This window comes from Hibiscus syriacus, unplaced genomic scaffold (assembly GCF_006381635.1).
Source record: "Hibiscus syriacus cultivar Baekdansim isolate YM2019G1 unplaced genomic scaffold, ASM638163v2 tig00110747_pilon, whole genome shotgun sequence".
Lineage (NCBI taxonomy): Eukaryota > Viridiplantae > Streptophyta > Magnoliopsida > Malvales > Malvaceae > Hibiscus > Hibiscus syriacus.
The window spans coordinates 2,013,383-2,034,482 of NW_024062848.1; the positions used below are offsets into that span (position 1 = coordinate 2,013,383).

At 34.9% G+C, this 21,100-nt stretch overlaps 1 protein-coding gene and 1 pseudogene across 1 annotated transcript; both read left to right on the forward strand.

The window, feature by feature from the left end:
• The first annotated feature begins 1,095 nt into the window (after positions 1-1,095).
• On the forward strand, positions 1,096-3,750 carry LOC120139474 (glutamate dehydrogenase 2-like). The gene is made up of 9 exons (XM_039154675.1): positions 1,096-1,339; positions 1,410-1,523; positions 2,093-2,314; positions 2,440-2,514; positions 2,612-2,728; positions 2,810-3,060; positions 3,215-3,290; positions 3,362-3,448; positions 3,529-3,750. The coding sequence occupies exons 1-9, from the start codon at positions 1,232-1,234 to the stop codon at positions 3,712-3,714; spliced, it is 1,236 nt and encodes a 411-aa protein (XP_039010606.1). The 5' UTR covers positions 1,096-1,231; the 3' UTR covers positions 3,715-3,750.
• A 700-nt stretch (positions 3,751-4,450) lies between these two features.
• LOC120139473 overlaps positions 4,451-21,100 on the forward strand; it is a 38,243-nt pseudogene continuing 21,593 nt past the window's right edge.

Genomic DNA, 21,100 nt, shown 5'->3' on the forward strand with positions numbered 1-21,100 from the left:
AACACAAAAATTGATAACCTATTTTATTTACTATTTATAGAAAAATACAAAAAAATTGGAGTTTCAAGTAGGTATTATAAATATGAGATGAACAAGATTTTTTTAAATCGGATAAATGGGAAATACTCTCCCTGGCAAAGATGTATATCCCATGCTTAGATATTCAACTTTTAACCCGCAATGCATGCATGGTAAAAAGCGGAGAAACCCTTCACTTGGGAGCATAAAAATTAATGTGGATGTTTAACCCAATATCGGCGCTGCTATTTTCGGGCTGGTTGCACACCATGGCATGGCTATCGAGGTCTTGCACGAAGGCAGGAAGGGAAGCACACATCCAAATCAGTCGAGGCTTGTAGTTTTACAATATGTCTTCAAATGACCACCGAGAATGGTTGGGACAAGGTATTCGCCGAGGGGGTGCTATATCCATTGTTAACCGCCTAAACAACTAGCACAAAGATATCTCAGTGATTGGATTGATATTCATCAAGAATCGTTAGATTTTGGTTGGTAACCCAAACCTTAAGATTCTCTATGTTAAGGAGAGACCAATGGTGTTGCTCATTCTCTTGCTCAATGAGCTTTGTCAAGAATCAATCATTTTTATTTCATATTTGATGTACCAGAATGTATCAATGGGTTTTGCCAAGAATCAATCATTTTTATTTCATCTTTGATGTACTGGAATGTATATAACTAACGATATAATTCTCGATACCTTCAATATTTACTATCATATAAGCAGTTATTTTTAAAAATCTTTTAATCGTTTAAATAAAATTTAGGGTAAAGTATAATAATGGTCACTGAACTTTTCTAAAGCTTTCATTTAGGTCCCCAACTTTTAAAACTTGCAATACAATCCCCAATATTTAGTCCATTAGTAATATGATCCCCCAACATTTAGTCCGTTTGCAATATGGTCCCCGACATAACTGTTGGGGGACCATATTATAAACGGACTAAATATTAAGGGACTATATTATAACTTTTAAAAGTTGGGAACCTAAATAAATGTTTTAAAAAAGTTCAATGACCGTTACTATACTTTACCCTAAATATATATAGCCCTTCTCTCTTTGAAAAAGGCAATCTTTTTCTTTTCCTCTTCATCTTCTTGTCATTGTTTCATCGATTAGTAACTAATCAACGTTTTTCTCTTTTACTCTCCATCAAGCCGTTGATTTTTCTTTCTGGGTATTTCGTGTTGAGTTCTTAGTAGGTAGCCATGAATGCTCTTGCTGCAACCAACCGCAATTTCCGACTGGCGTCTCGTTTACTTGGGTTAGACTCTAAGCTCGAGAAGAGTCTTCTCATCCCTTTTAGAGAAATCAAGGTATTCCCTACAAAAACCCTCTTCTTCCTCGAATCTGATCGTTGATTTCTCATGTTTTTTATTGGATCAGGTGGAGTGCACGATTCCCAAAGACGATGGAACCTTGGCGACATACGTTGGATTTAGGATACAACACGATAATGCCCGTGGTCCCATGAAAGGAGGAATCAGATATCATCCTGAGGTCTTCTTTATTCTTTTACATTGCTTGTTGTTTTTGACTTGATTGTTTCTTTATGTTTGGTTTTACTTTAGTTTGTTGGGATGTAGGTGTACTTCTTATTAGAAAGAAAAGACAAACTTTTCTTTGGTGATTTTCCAGTACTGTTGTTCGAGAGTTCTTAGTTTGTTAAATCAAGTTTACAGCTTATGTTTTTGTTTTTTCTAATTCCCTTTTAGAGTTTTTTTTTAATTGATTTTCTGCACCCTTCAAAAGGTAACCGTTCAGGCCAATGACGATGATAATTGAAAGTTTAAAACATGGCATCTGAGGAATCAGATATCAATTAAGCTCCCTGTTCTTCCAGATCCCAACGTTAATGAAATTTAGCAAAGAATTCTGTATATTGGGTTTCTGGATTTTTGTTGCTTTTTATGTTTTTGAGTTCTAACATGCCCTCTACAGTTGATTTGTTTCCATTGTTCTAAATTTCGACGTGGGATTTCAGTTGTGCTTGATCTTACAGCATAAAAGAGCCAAAACATCTTTGGGATTCACAATCTTTTTTTCTTTTTTTTTGATTTTGCTTAAAGGTTGATCCTGATGAAGTAAATGCCCTGGCTCAACTAATGACCTGGAAGTCGGCTGTAGCTGACATTCCTTATGGCGGTGCAAAAGGCGGCATTGGATGCAATCCTAGGGATTTAAGTAAGAGTGAATTGGAACGTCTAACTCGGGTCTTCACTCAAAAGATTCATGATCTTATTGGAATACATACAGATGTTCCTGCACCAGACATGGGGACAAATGCACAGGTTATACAGTCCTCACTTTTATGTTTCAATGTTTCATGTACTTTCTTTTGGTTTCTAAATCACAAATTTTTTTGAATGCCATTTAGCTTTTCTTAATATTTTTTAAATATATTAAATATGTACAGACCATGGCATGGATTCTGGATGAATACTCAAAGTTCCATGGACACTCACCGGCTGTTGTTACAGGGAAGCCTATTGTAAGTGCTAAAGATATATTTAATGCCATGGATTCTGGATGAATACTCAAAGTTTCAGAATAAAAGAATCTTGATATAATTATACTGGAAATCTTAGGATCTTGGTGGATCACTAGGCAGGGAAGCTGCAACCGGGCGTGCTGTTGTATATGCAACTGAAGCTTTACTTGCTGAATATGGGAAGTCAATACAGGGGATGTCATTTGTTATTCAGGTATAGTTAACATGGTTAGAATGTATTTCCCTTTGAGGTGCTTCGAAATTTTTTTTAATGATTATTACTAAATTTTCCTAGGGTTTTGGTAATGTGGGCTCTTGGGCCTCGAGACTCATACACGAGAAGGGTGGTAAGATTATTGTGGTGAGTGACATAACCGGTGCTATTAAGAATCCAAACGGAATCGATATACCAGAACTGCTAAAGCATAAAGAAGCTACTGGCAGTTTGAAAAGCTTCAGCGGTGGTGATTACATGGATCCAAAAGAAGTGCTTGTACATGAATGTGATGTTCTCATCCCATGTGCTTTAGGTGGAGTCCTGAACAGGTTAGGATCAATTTCCAAGCATATTGGTTCGAACATCTCTGTATAAACTATTGCATGTTCTGCTGTGTTCTAATTTAATTTATCTTTTGCCGAGTCTTGGTCGGTATTTCTTCACATACTGATTGTCTCGCATATTGGCTTATATTCTTTAAAGGGAAAACGCTGCAGATGTGAAGGCGAAGTTTATAATAGAGGCAGCAAATCATCCCACAGATCCAGAAGCAGATGAGGTAAATCCCCCCGTCCTTGTTTTCTGCTATTATAAGTGGTAAACATCTGACCCGAAAATTCGATACTGCAGATTCTATCAAAGAAAGGAGTGGTAATACTACCCGACATATATGCGAATGCAGGGGGAGTGACTGTCAGCTACTTTGAGTGGGTTCAGGTATGAAAAAACGTTTAATCTGTTTTCCATGTATCTTATCTTTTTAAATATTGTCATTAATTTTTAATGTAATTCGGCAGAACATCCAAGGTTTCATGTGGGATGAGGAGAAAGTGAACACGGAGCTCATGAAGTACATGACTCAAGCTTTTCATAACATCAAGAACATGTGCCAGACACACGCCTGCAGTCTCCGGATGGGTGCGTTTACGCTTGGGGTGAACCGTGTGGCTCGTGCAACTATCCTTAGAGGATGGGAAGCGTAAACTGCTCCCTTGGGCTTCTTATTTCTGTTTCTAGTCTGCATTGTGGAAAGCTGGAGCAATAGCTTTCAAGAATTCTTAGCTTTTAACATTTTCATTCTTCTCCCATTGATCGTTTATGAAACCTCATACAAACTTCAAATATATATTTATATGGGGATATTTGTATTTGGAATAATGGCATTCATTGTGTTCAATATTCTTTCAATATTGCAACTTATTATTATTATTATTCTATTTGGCTGCAATTGTATGTTTTGGATAATTTATTTCTGACTTGTTCATTTCAATAAATCAAATATAATTTCTATGAACATAACATTTAAAAGTAATCATAAACGCAGTAGCTTACTATGCTAGAAAACACTATAATACCAAATATACACGTCGCTAACGAGTTTAGAACAAATAGTACACAAGTGGTCACTGAACTATGATGAAATAATTTTTCTGGCTACTGAAGTTTTAAAAGTTATGAAACAGTTGTTAAACTTATCAAATTGTTATAAAATGGTCATTGCAAGTTGTAAAATAATGATAGATTTGATAAGTTGAAAGATCATTTTTTAACAGTTTAATAAGTTTAATGACTATTTTTTACTAGTTTGATAAATCTTAATGATCATTTTATAATGATTTGATAAGTTTAATGACTATTTTGTAACATATAAAACTTCATTGGTCAAACAACCATTTCAGCATAGTTTAATGACCATATGGTGTATCTTACCCAAAAAATAAAAACTCACTAATTTATTAGTGTTGTAATTCTATCCATTTATCCTTCTTTGTCCTCTTTGCTCGTCTTTCTCAAGCTTAGCTTTCTGATGCAAATAGAAAGAACGGCGATATCGAATTTGAAATGCCGACTCTCTCTAAAAACGCCAAATCCTCTGCACGGTTGTTGGCGGACAGAGCGAAGGCTGCGTGAGGGGGAGGAGTGATTGAGGGAAGCAATAGAGGAGCTCCATAAGCGTCAGAGGACAGTGGCGATTGGCGACGACCCGCCGTGCGACCATGCTGATGACTCCTGCGTGGCCAACGCCATTTGTAATCTTTGCCAAACTTTTCTCCTTTCTTATGGTGTAAGTGTAGGCATCGGGATTCTTCTCCGCGCTTTCAAACTCGCCAGAAGACATCTTATTCTTCACTTCTTGATCCCAAGGTTAGGGTTTTAACCTTCTAAAACACTCTTACTGAACTAGTAAAATGAAAATCTTTTGTTTTTTTTCAAAAGAGTGAAAAAAAAGCTGATAAGATTAAATAATTGTTTGGCAAATTTGCTGTGATTTTGTAATTTATTATTTGGCTTTATTAGGAATTATTGTGTAAGAATATGCATATATTTTATATTAATAATGTTTGAATGTATAAATTTGTTCATCAGCAACTTGTCTCGGAGAAAAAATTGATTGTGAGAGAGGAAGCATGCCGCATTGGCTTACTTTTTAGAGGTTTCACAGGATCATACCATGCGCTTAGATGTTTATTAAGGAAGCTGAGAAAGAAAGAGACACCAATGAACGCCTAAGCTATATAAAGCCTTACTTTGGTTTTTTTGTCTTGTTTTTATGTGGTTGGTTCCTATGAGATTCATATCTAATTGTGGCTTATGATAAATGCTTATTTGAATATTTGAAATATTTTGATGTGTGCTAAAACATTATTCTTTTACTTGACATTGTTTAAGGTTATGATGGAACAGACTTTTAGCAGGTTCAATTGCAGGGTTGTCTATTTTGGCTTTGGATGACTGAAGCCGAAGACGTACACTTACCCTGTATCTTTTGGCTAGATTAGCCCAGGTACATGAAAGCTTTTAAACTTGCAAAGATTTGAGATTGTGGATTCCAGCTCTCTATTTGCACTCTAATATTTTGCATTAATCTTCAATGTGCTTACAATTCTGCAAAGTCGAAAAATAGATTTCACTTTTGGAGTAGTCATTGGAAGCATGGTGACTCTGCTTTTTTCTTTAGCATGTGCCCAGGTAATGTTTTATCTGTATACACCAATTTGATGATAGTGGAACATTTAAAACAATAAAAATTGTTTAGTTTGGTATTTGGGGAGCTAAAGGTGCCAAATAGAAGTTTAGGCTAAATTTTAGGTATAACTACTACAGAAGTTGATTCTTTCACATGTGATGTTCTGGAAATGTTTCCAACTGTAATCTGCTCATATGAGCTTGTGAATTTTACTTCCAAATTAATTTTCATCCGACAACCTTTTATGTTATAAAAGCTATTTTTTTGCTAGTTGCTAATGTTTTATGCTAAACTTCTGCATTTATTTTCACCTTCTCCCATTTTACCAATTATCGTACCAGGTTATGTATGCCTTTCTGATGCGTCCTGAAAGCTTGCCAAATGCATATCAAGATTTTATTAAGAAGACTGGTCCAGTTGCTGCTTCTGTATATAAGGTTGTGAGGGAAAGCTGTAGAGGTGGTCCGGTGAATGTTGCATCTACATCAGCCCACTTATCTAGCCAAGGGAAGTCCATTAATGTGAAGTTGAAAGTGTTCCCATCTACTATTCCTTCTTCTATTATTCATCCTGACATAATGTAACCCCCTCAAACCGATGGGAATAGCTCGATCCGATCCGAGGTGTATATTAGGGCCACCGGAGCGACCCACCATAAAAATAGCGGAAAATTTAATTTTTTATTAAAATATGTAAAATCATAATTGTTTTTTCAGCATTCAGAAATAAAACAGATTTTCAGACTCGTATATAAAAACAAAATATAATTACATGCCCCCTAAGCACATGTACCATACTCTGCAATCAACGTCGGAAGAACTCCTTTATTGATGTTGATAGTTGTACTGGTACAATTCTTCTAACCTGCAATGGTGAGTAATAGAGTGAGCTTCGAAAAGCTCAGTAATACAGAACTACCAGATGATGCTGCAAGACATGCCGATAAATGGAAAGCCATATGATTTCTTATTTAATCAAATGTATACCAGTTTTGGGAATAATCTGGAGTTCCACTGGTAGTTCAACGAATAAAAGTCATGAATATCTCAGTTCATAGGAAGCATTCATAGTATCACATTTTCAGGAAATCGAATAGGATGTCTAGTGTGTTCCAACAGTACGATAAAATCATAATAGGTACGTTAATCAAATGATATTTCAGTAAATCCCATAAACCACACTGTAGTGGAACTTTTTAAACTCGTATTTTAAAACCATCGTATAAAGAGTTAACCTAAGGGAACATCTTAGAGCCTGAGAGCCTACCTAAGAAAGTTCGGGGCCACGAGGCCTACCTAAGAACACATCTTAGGGTCATAGGGCCTACCCGAGAATGATCTTAGGGCCACAGAGCCTACCTAAGAGTTACATTAGGTCCATCAAAATTTTCAGCTTGATAAGAGTTGTACTTTACAAATATCTCCAAGATACAGTTTATACCGTGATACAAATCCATAAGCCATCACCGTTAAGTCGATGCATCCATAAAACAATAACCATAGATTTCAGTGTACCACATGTTAAAACAATAAAACAATTTTTTTTAATATATATATGGAACACACTAGAGAATCCAAGTACTTTTCAGAGACATTTTGTAAATATCAGTATGGATAACATGAACCTGTGCAATTTGATCGTATTCCAGGAAAGATGTCCTATTGGAGAGAATCAATTTCTAACCGATCTAATCAGATATTTGAGATTGATACTTTAGAATTCCACTATGTTTCCATGTGCATCAGGAAAACATTCAGGAACCTTTATACAAAATAATTCTAAATTCAGATTTATTACAAGTGATTCCATTACCCAAACAATCAGGGGTATTTAGGAATATACTTAGATTCATAGGATCTCAACTTAATTGAGCCAAATAGGGTATTCATAATCTTTTCCTTCTGCGTTACATGCGTGTTCAGACATAACCGAAGTGATTTAATATGATAATGTAGAAACAAATATTCAAGACATTTACAATCCATGTTGATCGATCAACTTATTGAACAATTCGAACTGAACAACTCTCAGAACTAATGCATGTCGACCCGTCAATTTACTGCCTTTCAGAGTATTTACTCTTTAACACTAACAATTCTTGTCCATAATTCATCTTTGTAATCATCGTTGAATAGATCTTCCAATAGTCTTTATTTCATTTCCACGCTTCAACGATATCAGGAAGTACGGACGTACTTGTTTCATGGTTCATGACCATATCGACAATTCATCATATATGTTCATCAGTGTTTCCAAACTCATCCAATCACCTATTAAATCCTCAGTCATTTAGTTACTTAGTTCGTTTAGCAAACAAGTGTATCCCGGTTACTTCAGAGTTTTCCAGATTAATTCAGATGTTTCTGAATTTCAAATATATATTGCATTTCCTTTCAGTTCAATTTATTCATTCTGGTATTCGTGGTTGATTTATCTTACGGATATCCATTTCTTACTATCGAATGTGCTCTAGCATTGAGCTGAGCTGAGTATTTTCAGAATTATCATCAATTCAAACTTGAGGGGACGAACAAATATTCAAGTGGTTCCTATGCCATTCAAATACTGATATAGAACTAGCATTGTTTGGCCGGCTTAAGTTGTGTTCCATAACCTTTAAGAGCAATACAACACCCATTTTTATTTGAATTTCTCAAATAATCCGAGACATTTACTTAGTCTAGGACATAAGGGTATTTTGGTCCTTTCTGTGCTCAATGTTCTTCAATTCATTTCAAAACTTGAGGATATACATTCATTTTTGGGCTTGGTGATATTCTTCAATCATTTCCATTACATGGGTATTTTGGTCATTTTACAGATCTAGGGTATTTCAATAATTTCCTTCCATTCGATCTTATTATTTAATTCCAACTTATCTTTTACTTCAGTCATTTCGAACAATTCTGACAAAAGAATACCCCCGATAAATTATTCTTCAGGTATTTACTCATAAGTCGGATATTTTCGGGTCAAGTGTCTTCTCAGATTTTACAAACGAAATATCATGAATTTTTTTGTACAAAGAAAGGATCTTAACAATTAAATCCGTAATTTATTGAGTTAAGTACAAGTCCTCAAAGTACTTTCTCATTCCGAGTCAACTCGGACTATTTTTACCTTTCAATCATTTTCGTAATTTCTTAACCAAATAGTTTCGGTAATAGCTCTTTACAAAAAAAAAACTATAATTTAAAGATCCTATGGTTAATTGCTTTCACGAACATTCTCTGATATTGAAATGATTCCCTTAACAGACTTCTAGCATCTTGCACCAACCCTCATGGGGTTAAAAACCAGTTATCCAAATCTTTTAAGCAAAACTAGCATTTCTTATGCACATCTGTAATTTTACCGAATCAATATAGTTTTTCAGAGTTATTAACCAACTTCTAGGGATAATTCTTTCCATCTTTCAACATAAGGGTATTTTCGTAATTTTACCCTACTGAAGTATTCTCATAATTTCCAATCCAAGTACCTTTGATGAAATAAATTATAATTTACATAACCAGACTGATTCATTTATCACTTAATCACAAAGCTTGTAGTTTAATTCCAACTGTCCTCCAATTTCTTATATTAATCATATGAACCATATTCAGTTATCACATTTTTACTGTATTCATATCGAGTGTATAAATTAACTAACTACACAAATGAGACCAAATATTTTTTTATTCATGCATTTATCAATATCAACATGTTCCATAAAGCATAAATAGGTAGTAAAGTATTACATCGATTTACGTGCAATATTGATCTACCATTAAATTCCATTCGAACGCCCTCAATCTTGAAATCATCTTCCAATAATTCCTCAGATGTATATCAACAGAAATTACATAAAAAATGGAGCTTAATTCCGAAAAACAGATCGAATCGGGTGATAAATCAGTCAAAAATAGCTTACCGGGTTCGAGTTTTGTGAAACGGACCCCAAAAATGGATTCGGGACGTCGAAAACATAAAATATGACTTTTCAAAAATTTAAACTTTTCGATCAAAGTCAAAGTCAACGGGTTTGAGTGGCAATTTCGAGGCTTTCGGGTTTGAATTTTAAAAAACGGATTGCGGAATCGGACTCATGACGTCGAAAAACGTCAGCATAAGTATACCCAGTCAAAGTCAAAGGTCATTCAATGCCCGATCAACGCCGGTCAAAGTTCTGGTCAACAGCGGTCAATGCCGGTCAACGGTCAACAGTCGACCATTTTACACAAATATCACCCTAACAAAAATTAATTACAAAATTAGCCACCTTCTACAAATATTTACAAAACTAACACCCGAATTTTAGACAAATATCACCCTAACAAAAATTAATTACAAAAATTAACACCCCCTATGCGCAGTGGCGGTGCGTGAACAATGATACGGTGTCGAAAAATTCCCAGAAAAATTCCTAAAACTTATTTTAAGGCATTTTGAGACACTTACCAAGCTCGGTTCACAATTTTGAACGGCAGAGAGCTCGATTCCGAAACATCAAAAACTTTGAGTTTCTCACCCCTCCACGCATCGACGACGATGGAGGACACCGACGGACTCCGAATGATGCAAGGAACACGATGGTGCGGGAGGTGTCGAAAACAGATGGTCGAATCGTCGTGAATCGATGAAAAACCAACTGAGATCGAGTTAAAACCGACGATACTTCCAATTGAAATTAAGAACGAACGGCGATGATTCATAACGAAAGGTTTGAGGGGTTTTGTTCTTCGGTCGACAACGAACATGATGGTGGTTTCGGTTCGTCAAACGGACGTCGGACGGTGAGTAGATCGGAGTTCAAAGGAGGGTTGATGGAGGAGGAAAACTGGAAAAATTTATGTTAAACATACGTGAAATGGGGGTTTATATTTTATCCTAAAGAAAAATGGTCAAATCATTAGTTTAGTCAATAAATTCTTGCACTTCTTAAAATGGACTATCAACTTTACGATCTTACAATTTAATCCTCAATTTCTTCCAAAATATCAAATTAAATTCACCACTTTATAATTTCTATATTTTAGCCCCTAAATTGGGGTGTGACAATTCTCCCATCCTTAAAAGAATTTCGTCCTCGAAATTCATTCATGTCACAAAGTTGCAGAAAGGAAAATTCCATTCATTCTTTCATAGCTTCATATAGCTTTACCAAAAGTACGAATCCTTTACAAATTCTTAACCAGCTGAGTATACATTCTTATCAAAATTTTTCCTCATTTCAATAAAAGAATTCGAACAAAAATATCCTAGAGTAATTAATTCAGTCTTGGTCGTGAGAATAGGCTCATAGAGCAGTAGCATATCCCAATTTCATTTCCGGAGTCGAGTCAGAATTTCTCAGATGAATAACTCTCACATGGCTCGTGATGTACTTTACAGCATTTAGAAAGATGTTATTGGTATTTCTTTTTGTACAAGTATAACCTTAACGGATAGAAACTTCAGTTTACTCGTTACAGATAGGGACTCAGCCCTGGAGTTCCGGCTCAAAGAGGTACGATTGTAGTCTAGGGGCATGTACTGATCAGACATCTTTTGAAATTTGACCGGTCGATTTATCTTAGAAATTTTGACTCAAACCATAGCTCTGATACCATTAAATATAACCTCCTCAGACCGATGCGGATAGCCTGATCCGATCCGGGGTGTCACATTAGGGCTACCGGAGTGACCCACTGTAAAAATAGCAGAAAATTTAAATTTTTTATTAAAACATGTAAAATCATAATTGCTTTATCAGTATTCAGAAATAAAACAGACTTTTAGACTCGTATATAAAACAAAATACAATTACATGCCCCTTAATCATATGTACCATACTCTGCAAGCAATGTCAGAAAAACTCCCTTATTGATGTTGATAGTTGTACTGGCACAATTCTTTTAACCTGCAATGCTGAGTAATAGAGTGAGATTCGAAAAGCTCAGTAATACAAAACTACCAGATAATGCTACAAGACATGCCGATAAACGGAAAGCCATATCATTTCTTATTTAATCAAACGTATATCGGTTTTGGGAATAATCTGGAGTTCCACTGGTAGTTCAACGAATAGAAGCCATGAATATCTCATTTCATAGGAAGCATTCATAGTATCACATTTTCAGGAGATCGAATAGGATTTCTAGTGTGTTACAACCGTACGATAAAATCATAATAGGTACATTAATCAAATGATATTTTAGTAAATCCCATAAACCATACTGTAGTGGAACTTTTTAAACTCTTATTTTAAAACCATCGTATAAAGAGTTAACCTAAGGGAACATCATAGGGCCTGAGAGTCTACCCAAGAAAGTTCGGGGCCACGGGGCCTACCTAAGAACATATCTTAGGGCCGCAGGGCCTACCCGAGAATGATCTCAAGGCCGCAGAGCCTACCTAAGAGTCACATTAGGTCCATCAAAATTTTTCAGCTTGATCAGAGCTGTACTTTATAAATCTGTATCTCCAAGATACAGTTTATACTGTGATACAAATACATAAGCCATCATCGTTAAGTCGGTGCATCCATAAAACAGTAACCATAGATTTCAGTGTACCGCATGTTAAAATAATAAAACAATTTGTTTAATATATATATGGAACACACTAGAGAATCAAAGTACTTTTCAGAGGCATTTTGTAATTATCAGTATGGATAACATGAACTTGTGCAATTTGATCGTATTCTAGGAAAGATATCCTATTGAAGAGAATCGATTTCTAACCGATCTAATTGGACATTTGAGATTGATACTTTAGAATTCCACTATGTTTCCATGTGCATCAGGAAAACATTCAAGAACCTTTATACAAAATAATTCTAAATTCAGATTTACTACAAGTGATTCCATTACCCAAACAATTAGGGGTATTTAGGAATATACTTAGATTCATAGGATCTCAGCTCAATTGAACGAAATAGGGTATTCATAATCTTTTCCTTCTACGTTACATGCATGTTCAGACAAGATTAAAGTGATTTAATATGAGAATGTAGAAACAAATATTCAAGACATTTACAATCCATGTTGATCGATCGACTTATAGAACAATTCGAACTGAACAAATCTCAGAACTAATGCATGTCGACCCGTCAATTTACTGCCTTTCCAGAGTATTTACTCTTTAACACTAACAATTCTTGTCCATAATTCATCTTTGTAATCATCGCTGAGTAGATCTTCCAATAGTCTTTATTTCATTTCCAAACTTCAACAATATCAGGAAATACGATGTACTTGTTTCATGGTTCATGACCATATCGATAATTCATCATGTATGTTCATCAGTATTTCCAAACTCATCCAATCACCTATTAAATCCTCAATCATTTAGGTTACTTAGTTCGTTTACCAAACAAATCTATCCTGGTTACTTCAGAGTTTTCCAGATTAATTCAGATGTTTCTGAATTTTAAATATATATTGCATTTCCATTCATTCAATTTAGTCATTCTGGTATTCGTGGTTGATTTATCTTACGGATATCCATTTTTTACTATCGAATGTGCTCTAGCGTTGAGTTGAGCTGAGTACTTTCAGAATTATCATCAATTCAAACTTGAGGAGATGAACAAACATTCAAGTGGTTCCTATGCCATTCAAATACTGATATAGCACTAGCATTGTTTGGTCGGCTTAAGTTGTGTTTCATAACCTTTAAGAGCAGTACAACACCCATTTTTATTTGAATTTCTCAAATAATCCGGGACATTTACTTAATCTAGGACATAAGGGTATTTTGGTCCTTTTTATGCTCAATGTTCTTCTATTCATTTCAAAACTTGAGGATATACATTCATTCTTGGGTTTGGTGATATTCTTTAACCATTTCCATTACAGGGGTATTTTGGTCATTTTACTGATCTAGGGTATTTCAATAATTTCCTTTTATCTGATCTTATTATTTAATTCCAACTTATCATTTACTTTAGTCTTTTCGAACAATTCTGACAAAAGAACACCACCGATAAATTGTTCTTCAGGTATTTACTCATACTCGAATATTTTCGGGTCAAGTACCTTCTTAGATTTTACAAACGGAATATCATGAATTTTTCTATACAATGACAGGATCTTAACAATTAAATCTGTAATTTATCGAGAATCCTCAAAGTACTTTCTCATTCCGGGTCAACTCACACTATTTTTACCTTTCAAGGGCATTTTCTTAATTTCTTAACCAAATAGTTTCGGTAATAACTCTTTATGAAAATAACTATAATTTAAAGATCCTATGGTTAATTGGTTTCCCGAACATTCTCTGATCTTGAAATGATTCCCTTAACAGACTTCTAGCATCTTGCACCAACCCTCTTGGGGTTAAAAACCAGTTATCCAAATCTTTTAAGCAAAACTAGCATTTCTTATGCACATTTGTAATTTTACTGAATCAATATGTTTTTTCAGAGTTATTAACCAACTTCCAGGGACAATTCTTGCCATATTTCAACATAAGGGTATTTTCATAATTTTACCCTACCAGAGTATTCTCATAATTTTCAATCCAAGTACCTTTGATGAAATAAATTATAATTTACATAACCAGACTGATTCATTTATTACTTATTCACAAAGCTCGTAGCTTAATTCCAACTGTCCTCCAATTTCTTATATTAATCATATGAACCATATTCAGTTATCGCATTTTTACTGTATTCAAATCGAGTGTAGAAATTAACTAACTACACAAATGAGACCAAACATTTTTTTATTCATGCATTTACCAATATCAACATGTTCCATAAAGCATAAAGAGGTAGTAAAGTATTATCTCGATTTCCGTGCAATACTGATTGACCATTAAATTCCATTTGAACGCCTTCGATCTTGAAATCATCTTCCGATAATTCCTCAGATGCATATCACTAGAAATTACATAAAAAACGGAGCTTAATTCTGAAAAATGGATCGAATCGGGTGATAAATCAGTCAAAAATAGCTTACCGGGTTTATTTTGGCGAAACGGACCCCAGAAATGGATTCAGGATGTCGAAAACATAAAATATATAACTTTTCGAAAATTTAAACTTTTCGATCAAAGTCAACAAGGTTTGAGTGGCAATTTCGAGGCTTTCAGGTTTGAATTCCGAAAAACAGACTGCATAATCGGAATTAGGACGTCGAAAAACGTCAGAATAGGTATACCCAGTCAAAGTCAAAGGTCGTTTAACGCCCGATCAACGGTTAACGCAGGTCAACGTAAACCATTTTACACAAATATCACCCTAACAGAAATTAATTACAAAATTAGCCACATTCTACAAATATTTACAAAACTAGCACCCGAATTTTAGACAAATATCATCATAACAGAAATTAATTACAAAATTAACACCCCAACGCGCAGTGGCGGTGCGTGAATAGTGATACGATGTCGAATAATTCCCGGAAAAATTCTAAAAATTATTTTAAGGCATTTTGAGACACTTACCAAGCTCGGTTCACAATTTTGAACGGCGTAGAGCTCGATTCCGAAACATCGAAAACTTTGACTTTCTCACCCTCTACATGCCGACATCGACAACGACGGAGAAACGGAGGACACCGACAGACTTGGAACGATGCAAGGAACACGATAGTGCGGGAGGTGTCGAAAATAGATGGTCGGATCGTCGTGAATCGAAGAAAACCAACTGAAATCAAGTTAAAACCGATGATACTTCCAACTGAATTTAACAATGAACGACGATGATTCATAACGAAAGGTTTGAGGGGTTTTGTTCTTCGATCGACAGCGAACACGATGGTGGTTTCAGTTCGTCAAACAGACATCAGACGGTGAGTAGATCAGAGTTTAAAGGAGGGTTGATGGAGGAGGAAAACTGGGAAAATTTTTGCTGAACATATGTGAAATGGGGGTTTATATTTTCTCCTAAAGAAAAATGGTCAAATCATGAGTTTAGTCACTAAATTTCCTGTACTTCTTAAAATGGATTGCCAACTTTACGATCTTATAATTTAATCCTCAATTTCTTCCAAAATATCAAATTAAATTCACCACTTTATAATTTCTAAATTTTAGCCCCTAAATTGGGGTATGACACATAAATTCTTGTCTAACACACAGTGCTAAAGCTACATCAGCTATATTCAGGAAACCATTTCCTCTGTACTTCTCTCTGACATTTGTGTCATTTGTTGCTCTGCACCTACAAAAGGTACATCTTGTATAATATATTGGTCTTCCTTTCGGTATGCATGTCTAGGGCCTTGGAGTTGGTTTTGCTTTCAACCTTTACTATCATATGCTTCTGTTTATACTTTATATGAAAAAAGTAAAACTTGGGTATCATACTCTTTATGCATTTGAACTCTATAATAGGTCAGCATAAGCCTTCCTTTTGCATTTAAACACTTTTTAAAAAATGAAATAGTCAACTGGTTAAGGAAATGCCACTTTGGTAATGTCACATGAGTGCTGTCGGAATCATGGATTTTATTATCCGGTTAATCTGTGAATAGTTGAGTAAAACCACTTATGTCTGGTAACAAAGGAAAAGAACAAATCTGATAGTTTGTCCTTTTGTAAATGAGACTTTCTTGTAGTTGATAGTAGAACTTTAGTTTGGATTTGATCCCTTTTTTTTATAATTTTATGATATCCTTTTAGTTTATGGATACCCTTTCTCATACCTGCTGGCTTGCTGTTAAAGGTTCTGTTCGATCAACATGTTTCTTATGCATTTGTTGGAATCTTTCAGGTAGTTGGTTTCTATTTTCTGATTTCGCATTTCTAATTCACTTCTATCTGTTGTTAAAATCAGAAAGAATAAGTTGAATATTTTTGTAAATAACTATATTTTGCCGGTAGTGAAATAATTGAAATACTTTTATTCAAAAGAAAATTGCATATTACACAAGAGGGGACATGGGGTATTTATATACATGAATTAGAGACCTAGATAAAATAGGAGTCATGTTTTCTACAAATTAGGAGATAGTTTTAGTGATAAATTAGGATTAAGAGTTTAACTTAAACACTTCTTACACTCCCCCTCAAGTTGGGGAGTAAATATTGTGAAGACTCAGCTTGGATGTAATTTCATCAAAGGTAATCCTTGGAAGTGCCTTGGTCAATACATATGCTAGCTGGTTTTGTGAAGAGACATAGTTTAGTTTCACAGTTCCGCCATTTACTTTTTCTGCAATAAAGTGTCTGTCGATCTCCACATGTTTTTTTCTGTCGTGGTGCACAGGATTCTTTGCAATGCTTATCACAAATTTGTTGTTACTTTGAAGTTCAAAATAGTTGCTGTCACACATCTCTAGTTCGATTAAGAGTCTTTGAAGCCAAATTCCTTCACGCATCCCGAGTGTTGTTGCCATATATATTCTTCTTTTGCACTGCTCCTGGAGACTACTGATTGTTTCGTGCTCCTCCATGTTACTAGGTTTCCCCATACAAATGAACAATATCCTAAGGTTGGCATTCTATATGTTTATTCTCCAACCCAACTTGAAACTGAGAAGATTTTAACTGTTTTGTCTTCATGTTTTCTGAAAATCAACCCATGTCAGGTGTCATCTTTAGATAATTTAAATTCAATTGACTGCCTCCAAATGTTCTTCTCTTGGATCATTCATATATTTACTAACAATGCTAACAGGAAAAGCAATGTCAGGTCTAGTTAAAGATAGATAAATGAGTTTACCCACTACCCTCTGATAATGTTCCTTGTTTACCGGGTTTCCATCTTTACTCAATTTTAAGTTAACTTCCATAGGAGTTTCCGAGGGCTTACAATTAGTCATTCTAGTTTTAGAAATTAAGTCTAGAATATACTTTCTTTGATTTATGAAAATTCATTCTCGTGATCTTGCTACCTCCATGCCTAGGAAATATCTTAGAGTTCCCAAGTCTTTGGTTTCAAACTCCTTTGCTAGTAAAGTCTTTAACTTTTCGATTTCTACTAAGTCATCACCGGTGATGATGATATCATCAACGTAGACAATCAAAATTGACTTCTTTTTGGAGCAGGTTTTACAAACAGAGTGTGATCGGATTGACACTGTTTGTAATTGTCTTGTAATATTACCTTCGTGAATCTATCAAACCAAGCTCTAGTTGATTGTTTTAGACCATATAAGGATTTCAGTAGTTTACTTACCTTGTTATTTCCAAAAATGAATTCCTGGTGGAACTTGCATATAGACTTCTTGATGTGATCTCGACTATGCACCTTACATCATTTTCTGCAATCTCCTTGAGACCGTTTGATCGAAGCAAGCTGTTTACATTCGAGAAGCTTCTAGAAGCTTATTCGAGTTTAATCCGGGAATTTTAAACCAAGTTTAGATTTTCGGAAGTCTTTTTCAGTCCAAAAGAAGAACCTCTACCATCATACTCAAGGCTGGAACGTGAAGAATGAACAACCAAGTTTAAGGGAGGATTTCATCCTTTTACTTGTGCATGAATTTGCATGAGAATTTAAAAGTTTGCATAACATTCATTGCATTTAATAAGTGTGCTGTTCATTTAAGCATGCATTGCATTTAAAGCATCTAGTTCATTGAATAAAGTTAGTTCATTGAATAATGTTAGTTCATCAATCAAACTAACCCTTAATTATCTCATGCATATTTATATGTTATGATTGAATAAATTTTATCTTTGTGTTTAGGTGCAAGAGGGAAGCTAAACAGTCTCAACAGATGCAAGAATATTAGTCAGAATGTATTCTAATTCTGGATGTAATACAGACATTTTTGGGTTCACAAACCAATTGGAAATTATTCCTCTATCTCTTAGCTTTCCAACGCCTTTTGAATCACCTCAATTAGTTATCGGGAGCTTGAGATATGATCGAATTACCAAAGAAAGTGCAGGCTGGAATTTTCATTACGGGAATTTCATGCATGGATGATTTGGATGAGTTTGAGTCAAGGAAGATTTCTTTCATCTTCTACCAAGAGACAAGCAATTGAAGGCTATCTTAATCCTTCTATTCAAAGCAATTCAAGGATTAATTCTTTTCATCTTTTTAAGGCTGTTCATATTCTTGGAGAGACAATGCATTCAATTCTTCATAATTCACCTATTCAAGGCTTATCAATCTTTGAAGGCTATTCAAGTTCTACCAAGGAACAAGCAATGAAGACTAATTTTATTTCATTTGATTACCAAATTAAGTGATAAAATCATAAAGGAATTTGAAGAGACAAGTTGATTTGGACATGTAGGATGTCCACATTCATCCTATGACTTCATTTATCATCTTTTCTTCCATTTGCAAGCAAAGCAAGGCAGCCCAAGAGTCACCCCTCCTTCTTGGACGAAATTAAGGCCATATTCAGCTTCAAATTATCTAGATTTATCCCCAAAATGATCTAGAATATTTATCCAACTTTGAAGATAAGAAGACAAAACATTCAAGTGCATTTTATTGCTAAATTGATGAGAATGTTATCATCTTTTGAGTCTTTTCATATGTTTCTTAGAAATACTATAAATAGGCACCTTTGGGATCAATTGTAGACACACATTTTGATTTATGAAAATACTTTGAAAGATTGCTTTCATTTTAGTTCTTGGATTAGAACTCTATTGGTTTCTTGTCGATCTTGAAGCCTTCATCCATTTCATCTTGTTATAGTGTTGGTTCCTAGCTCTACTATAGCTAGTGGGTCACGCTCCACCCTCTATCACTTCGATTCCATCTTTATTATATTGTTGGTTCCTAACTCATATATTGTTAGAGGGTCACAATCCATCCTTTGAATTACTATCATTCTCCACGCCAACCACAAACATCCTTCACCATTTTCGTTACATCCATTCAACCACTATCACCACCACACTTCTTTCATTTACAATCCACTTCAACTTCATTCTATCATTTCCATTACTTTCATACACATATTTATATATACATATTTCCCTTCTTATAATGTTGTTTGTGCATTTTCAGTCTTCAATCAAAGCACTACAAAGTTTTTACTAGAATCACGATCGGACAACATATTCTTCTATGCCGTCTTTTCTCGAATCAACCTTGGTGATAAATCTTTGTATTTGAATCATCCCACTGAAAAATTAATCAATATTAGAAGTAGCGAAATTGATAACAAATGAAATGGGAATATCAAACCATGGAGGATGCTTGATGATCTTGATTGGTGGTTGCTGCTTGATGTCTTTGATGATGAAAAACTTCATTGTATTTTCTCTTGAAATATAATATAGGCATGGTTGATGTTTGATTATCTCCATGACTGAACCATGCCTGGTGATGATTTCTGAATGTCCTTTGAAGTGCTCTTCTCATCATCATGCAACAATGAAAATTCAAGAATAGAAGAAGAATGATTAAGGTTGTTAGTGCAAAATGAAAGTTGACTCTCTCTCTTTTGCACAAACAAATTCTTTTTCAAACTATCATTTTCACTCTCATCTTCTTTTTGAATTTTTTTTCAATGTCACTATTTTTTTCTTTTTCTTCGAAAATCTCCTCTTTCCCCTCTTTTTCACAAAATTCTTTTTCTCCGCTCTCAATGTCTTTTTCAACTCTTATGTCTCTTTCTTTGTTGCAAATATTTCGTTTTTCTATTTGTTCTTGCAATTGTGTTTCTTTAACAAAATTGTCAAAACACTCTTGAAGACGAGCTAGACTTTCTGGATTAAAAGATGCAAAATTACTTGGCTCACTTCGCGTTGAACTTTTGACATTGCTTCTTGTTAGAAAATTGGGGTCCTCCTTGTAAGATCTTCTATTGCAATTAGGTGCAGAACTAGAAAAGGATCGAGTATCATCTCTCATTTTTAGTTGTGTTTTGATCTTCGATGGACTTGTTTATGAACAAGAAGGTTGTTCTATCATTCGATCCAATTTCTTTGAGACTAGGTCCAGATGCTTTTGAAACAAACTCCTTATCTCTCGTGTCATTGCTTTCATTTGCAAGTTTGGCAAACCACCATCATTTTGATCGTCACCTCCTGAAATATGAAAATTGTCTCTAGAAGTACGAGACATTATTAGTTATAAAAAAATGAAAAATATACCTCACCAACAAAAAAAACCTCACCAATATACTCCAAGAAAAATCACTCCCACTCGTGTTTTCACTCGGGATGGCTTTTACCCTTAATGTGCTCTCGTGCCTTTTTCCTCTCTTGCTTTTCTTTTCAAGTTCTTTGAGAACTCCCTCAAGGTTTCAAGTGGTATTGTGGCCTTTTGGCTGAAACAAGTGTGGCTAGGTAGAAAGGATAGTGAAAAGAAATTGGCTACAAGGAAAAGAGATGGTAAGTAAAGGTAACAAACACTATAGCAAAATGGGGTTTTAGTGACATATTTAGCGGAATTTTATGAGAAAATGCAAGAAAATAATGTACTTTAGTGGCGTTTTAAGCACAAACGCCGTTAATTCCATGTACTTCACTGGCGTTTAACGTACAAATGCCACTAATTATTCGCACTATAGTGG

Excerpts from the sequence above, each read along its gene's own strand:
- LOC120139474 (XM_039154675.1), top strand. The coding sequence starts at position 1,232 with ATGAATGCTCTTGCTGCAACCAACCGCAATTTCCGACTGGCGTCTCGT. Across the intron at positions 3,061-3,214 it reads TTAGGTGGAGTCCTGAACAG|GGAAAACGCTGCAGATGTGA; the intron begins GTTAGGATCAAT and ends TATTCTTTAAAG. Across the intron at positions 3,449-3,528 it reads GCTACTTTGAGTGGGTTCAG|AACATCCAAGGTTTCATGTG; the intron begins GTATGAAAAAAC and ends GTAATTCGGCAG.